Source organism: Branchiostoma floridae, chromosome 14, assembly GCF_000003815.2.
Source record: "Branchiostoma floridae strain S238N-H82 chromosome 14, Bfl_VNyyK, whole genome shotgun sequence".
Classification (NCBI taxonomy): Eukaryota; Metazoa; Chordata; class Leptocardii; order Amphioxiformes; family Branchiostomatidae; genus Branchiostoma; species Branchiostoma floridae.
In genome coordinates this window covers 3,553,485-3,559,512 of record NC_049992.1, presented here as the reverse complement: position 1 = coordinate 3,559,512, position 6,028 = coordinate 3,553,485, and the positions used below count along the sequence as shown (strand labels likewise).

The 6,028-nt window shown below is 44.3% G+C and overlaps 1 protein-coding gene across 1 annotated transcript in view; it reads right to left on the bottom strand.

Moving 5' to 3' along the window:
- The window catches only part of LOC118430540, a 14,814-nt gene extending 8,894 nt beyond the window's left edge, over positions 1-5,920 (bottom strand). Inside the window, exons 1-10 of the mRNA XM_035841473.1 lie at positions 5,748-5,920; positions 5,396-5,423; positions 4,577-4,804; positions 3,931-4,055; positions 3,127-3,269; positions 2,610-2,766; positions 2,084-2,201; positions 1,070-1,218; positions 708-735; positions 198-431 (exon numbers count right to left, since the gene is read on the bottom strand). Of these exons, the coding sequence (XP_035697366.1) occupies positions 198-431; positions 708-735; positions 1,070-1,218; positions 2,084-2,201; positions 2,610-2,766; positions 3,127-3,269; positions 3,931-4,055; positions 4,577-4,804; positions 5,396-5,423; positions 5,748-5,756 (1,219 nt within the window). The 5' untranslated portion in view covers positions 5,757-5,920. The remainder of the gene's footprint in view (positions 1-197; positions 432-707; positions 736-1,069; positions 1,219-2,083; positions 2,202-2,609; positions 2,767-3,126; positions 3,270-3,930; positions 4,056-4,576; positions 4,805-5,395; positions 5,424-5,747) is intronic.
- Positions 5,921-6,028: the final 108 nt, after the last annotated feature.

Below are 6,028 nucleotides of genomic sequence, written 5' to 3'. Positions count from 1 at the left end.
TGAATAAAATTTTGATATTATCCAGAAGAAAAGTTTGAACCTTCATCTAACCAATTCACATATAGGATATAAAAACTCTCTCCAAAACGATTTATCCTGTGTCATTGATGAAAGACACAGGATGCTGTCTGAAACGTCTGACCATTTCCAACATCATATCCAGTTGCTTGAGTGACTGCTTTTTTGTCAATCCTCACCTTGTTCATACGTGTCCCGTGGGTAGATGTCCACAAAGTAGAGTTCCCCGTCGTGCACGCCGCCGAAGCTCGGGAAGTTCCGGTACTCCGACAGACCGACCGTCAGAGCCAGGAACATACGGTAGTCCACCAAGGTCGTGGGGACAAAGGTCACCTGCTCCGCGTCGCCAGGGTAACGGTTTCTGAAGTTCGCCGTCAGCTGATCCAAGACAGTCGGGAGGCTGACGTTCAAGTCTGGAAGGGGTAGACGCACGTCAGTAAGACAAAACTATATATTAAACCCAGGGGCTTTATGTTTCAGTCAATGTCATGACCTGCTTTGATAAATATTGCATACTGAAATTGCTTCAAGAGTAATCTGACAGGCAGAGTTAGACACATTTTTATATATAACGTTAGATTGAATACTTCCCAAAATAATGGTAAACCACTTCTGAGATAATTTCAGTTATCCCCTAATATGTTCTTTTAAGATCAAGAACGATTGATAGTTAAATCTTTGCTACTTACAGACATGGAACACTTGCTCTCCGTTCACCTAAGGGACAAGAAAACAAAATGTGGTAAGTACCACTATATCTACTTGTACTTCAATGTTGTTACAAACCAATCTGTTGTCTCATCATGTTGTTACAATCCAATGTAAGAGGACCCAAAGTGTTTTTATGATCAAGAAAATGGATCATTTATATTAAATTTGCTTGTCAATGATTACTTTAGCATTGTATTGAGTAATCTCATTATCTGTTTGCCTAACCTTTATCGGTGTACTTTTGATACTGTTGTCAACCTTCTACACAAGCATTTACGGTGTCTCGAGAGATTCATCAGCTCTTTGCGGACATCTGAGACATATGAGTGACATAATTCACCTTCATCATGTACAGCATCTGGTCCATGGGATCCCGCAGTGTCTGCTGGAAGGAGTCCCGGATGTTCCTGCCGATGTGCAGAGTGGAGCGGTCGGCTGTTGGCTGGACTGTTACCTCCAGCCTGTACAGGAACCCGCTGTACATCATACCTGTACGTGTAAAACAGTAGTTGTGTTTTGAGTGAAACCCGAGACGATCTCATGACAGGCAGTTGGTACAACCTGTCTGTAAGACACTCTACCGTAAGGCCTCCTTTTTGCCGCGTACTATCAGTGACTGGAACCTACTACCACAAGTGGCGGTCGAAGCCAACTCCATTGACACGTTTGTGTCAATGGTCTCCAAGCTGATGTGAAAACCGAAACCTTGGCCAGTGACCTTGACCCTTAAATCACAAGCGACAGAATAATCAGCACGTTGGTTGTGGTCGCTTGAACAGGAAGAGGACACCCCCCCACAAGTTTGTGGAGTGGTAGGGCCCACAGGGGAGTCAGCCAAGGGGGAAAGGGAGGAGACAGACTTCTGGAGGGAGTCAGGGGGAAGATAGCCATGTGTGACGAGAGAGGAAGAATAAGGCTGTATCTAGATCGTGTGTCTTGTGAGCTTGATTGCGAACATAACAGTTATCCAACATTGTTGCCGAGGCTCTTCAGTTCAGTTGTTCATTTCTGTGATCTGAAATGGCCGATTCTCATTGCCAATTGTTAAGTAATATGGTATGAATTACAATTGCAGTATTACATATATGTATCACAGTTTTATACTATGGACAAGGTAGTTTGGTATAAAGCCCAAGGCCTACACATCAAATCAAACAAAAGGAATTCCAAACATTTATATTCATACCAGATGATGGCTTTCTCTTGCTCAACCAATGATGAGCTCAACCAATGATGACCTCAACAAATGATGAGCCCAACCAATGATAAGTTCTAGAGTATTATTAGGCCGCGTATTTACAAATATTTCTCAGCGCGTCCATCCACTTTATTCTACTCGTAAGCTTGTACCCACCCCCACAGGGAGGCTGTCCCAGCGCGTCGATGGTCTTCTGCTGCCTGCACGCCGCCACCTTCAGCTGGCAGAGGTTATCGTACTCCACTCCGTCCGACCCGCACACGGGGTCAACATCCTGGGAAAGAGTGAATAAAACAATGAATGAATAAAATAATGAATGACCGTTTGACAGCGTATCATGCAAAAACACAAAACGGCCCCAAAATAATTCATCAGCATGCCTTGGGCACATCTATTAGCGTAAACATTAATTCTTCGTTTCCGCAAACAACCCGGCCGTGCCCCGGTAGGAATTGTGCTGTAGGCATAAAACGGGTCTATGATATAGTTAGAGCGCCCTGCACTAGGAAAGCACGGAAAATGTATAAAAAGAGGGATGGTCCGATCTTTGTCATTCTTGAGAAAGACGAATAAAGTCGAAACCGGTCGAATTCTGACCCCGACCTGTCATTATCCCAAAGCTACGAATAAACGGGTCTGTAATAAAACTCATTCTGTTAGATCAGTCATGGCATAGTCATACCTGTGAGCATATGTCCGCACAGAAGCATTTCCCGGTGAGTGGGTTCCTCACGCCGCCGTACCGGCAGATGCTCGTCCGGGCGGAGCGGGAGCCGGCAGTGCGCGGGCGGGAGGACTCGACTAGCGGGCAGGGGGCCGCGATGTGGTCTGCCTGGTACCTTTGGGAAAGTGTGACAAATCACACAATCTTAACGGTGAAAGCATCTGAAGACTCTTTCATAACTTAAAATTGGCCGCATTGTATTACAGATGTATAAGTAATTCACATTTGCATACATAAAAACGTCATTGTTATTTTCAACATTAACTTTCTGGGCTGTGCAGGCGTAGGTCTACCAATTTCATGATAATATTCATTGTTGTTGACGCATCTACCCCCATTAGAATTTGGAGAAATGCAAAAGCTTTACTGTATCTCTTGTTCGTATTCACATTTGTAGCTTAAAACAAAGCGTTCACGTCACAGTGACTACAGCTGATATTTTGCATTATAGAAATGGTATAAAAGTAAGCCTTACTCTATCTCATGCTCGTACTCGCTGAAGGGCACGACGCTGATGGCGTCCACCTCGATGGCATCTCCGTACGCCTGGAACGTCGGCAGGCTGTACAGCCCTCTGTCTACGGCGGCGTTACTGGCGCTCGAACTAAGGATTATCACCTGCAAACAACAGAGTTATGTTTACATTTATTTACATAAGAGCACACCAGCCTACACTCAATAGAGATGGGGGCGCCAGGCATCTACGATTCTTTACTCGAGTCACGTGTCTCGGTCACGTTCTTAGAGTAACTGAATCGCCATTCCTGGCGAAGACCGACGGATGTGCGCCGAAAATTCGAGGTAAGCAATTTGTTCGTGTTGAATGGCAGTTATAAACTCCAACATGGATTGTATCAACACAGATGAGATATCATGCTAATATAAAGAGTAGCCAACTGGGAGGAGTGGTCACCTTGCATTTAGTATATCTAGCCGAGTCATACCAAGGACTTAAAAAAAAGTGCATGATACTTTCTCCTAGCATTTATCAGCGAAAGAGTATCATAATAGCATTCGGGCATAAACTCCAATATCAGTGGATTGGCCCTCAGTTGCAGTGATTGCACAAAAGGTGTGACCAAGGGCTACAGAAACTGGTGAGGGAAGGACGAATATATGAACATGTTAAGTCTATGTTATGCTGTCTAGAGCAGCATTTTTTGTGCTCAAGACAAGGGACATTGCCTACAAAGAACAGTTTCATGTAAAATGCGACCCTTCCAACATGCAATGTAGACACACAGAGAACTACGTCTTAACAAGAAACAAATGGACTGACCCGTGTACTTCCGACGACCTTGAAAGGGTGCATAAAGGTGCGTTTGGTAGGATCATCCCCTCGTTGCTCCGCCGTGAGCTCCAGTTGTTTCACATACTCCTCAAACAGCTTGCCAAGGCTCACGTCTGGAGAGGACAGCAAAAAGTTAATTTGTTTCGTAAATAACTTCATCAGGTTGGCAATTAAATTCCGATGTCTATCAGACACCATCATCAGGGTAGAATGACTGGAAACTACTTCTTACTGCTACTTATAGCCGAGGCCGATTAAGGAGGCCATGGAGGCAGTCTGGATCAGAAAATCAGCTCCAGCAGTCATGAACAGAGACGAGGGGGGTACACGTCTGGGGCGGCATTCATGCTGCTGCAGCGCCACCTACATCGGCTAGAAGTTAGTTTCCAGTCATTCTACCCTGATGATGGAGTCTGATAGACATTGAAATGTTGGAAGTAATTATATAAGTACTCCCTGGTTGTGCCCAAAGAATCTTACTATATGGGTCTCTTACTATATGGGTTTATTTGTTTGTTTCCTTTGTCTACCCGGTAAACAGCCTCATAGAGCATCACACCAAGTTTATTTGTTTCCTTACATACCCTGTAATAAACTGCTTTAGGTTGCCTTTCAGGAGGCTTGCCTGACTCACCTGAGTCCTTAACGTGCAAGTCCAGCATGTAGAGTTCTCCACTGTGGATCCCTCCTTGGAACTGTGTCAGTACCTCATTATCCTTGATGTCCAAGGTCGATGCCATGAAGGCTTCGTAGTGCGCCAAGGGCGTGGACTGGATGGTGACGTAATCAGCGTCACCTGGGTACTGCTGCCAGTAGTTGTGTAGGAGCAGGTCGATTACGCTTGGTGAGGTCACGTTCACATCTGTGACAGGGATACAACACGTAGTTAAAATCATTCACAGAAACACAGCTTGTGTGTTTACGTACACAAAGATAATTAGTAATACTGTAATGCTGACTTTCCAAATCCGTCCTGTACCCTTTGTGTTTCACCATCTGGCATCAAAGGTTACTGTCGGGTTTGTCTCGTCACGAAAATGCAAATGAGAACATGCCGTATCCGTCAAATCTGGCAAGAGCTAATTTGCATTTTTCGTGACTGGACAAATGTGACCGTAACCGCATCAGATATGGACCCTGCTGACTAAGAATCTTCGGCTCCTGAGAAAAAGGTGGCCGTTGTAGTTCTGTAGCATGCAAATAATGTATGTGGTCTTCGCGATAAGGGTGATTTACTATTAAAATATTTCAAAGGCAACTTTACCAGAAGTTTGGCTTTTTCGACATGCATCCAAAGTCACATGCCAGAGAAACAATGACTAAATTCTGAGTAGCCGGTCTCCGTACATGTATCAAACAATTCAGCCCCAGTATAGGCTGAGATGGTTTACAAAATTAACCATTCTCTCATTCTCTATAAGATGTAGAACAATTGAATGTCTTGAGTACTTACAGACGACATACCAGGGTTCTCCATCCACCTACAAAAATACAAACAAAGGCAGTTACAATATCATTTTGATGGGCTTTCTTCATTCACTGTGACAAATCTGATCTTTAAAAAAATCAATTTAACACCAACCTAGCACAAACCTCGACCGTGTAGCTGATGTAACCATGAACATATAAATTATTTACCGTGGATATGGTTTGACCTTGTAATGCCCTTCAGCATGTAGGTGATTTGACTTGTACCCACCTTACTCACGTTGTAGATTTAACATTTATTGACTCTGAACATAAATAAGATTTTACCGTATACTTTCCTTGGTCTTGAATATTACTTATAGTAACCCTGAACTGACCTTGAGCATGTAGATGATCTGGTCCGGTTGTCCCGGGCGATCTTGCAGCGTGTTCTGGAAGGCGTCCCTGATGTGGTGTCCGAAGTCGGCGACGGAGTGGTTCCTGGTCGGGGTGACTTGGATGTCCAGCAGGTACAGGAAACCGCTGTACGCAACAGCTGAACACGGGAAAGGAAGAAAGCCAAGTTACTGTGCTCAAGAACTGTGAGCAAGGCAACTTAAAGGAACCTGCTCATGTATGGCCAACTAGTGGACAAATCTGTAATGGAGAGAAATCATAC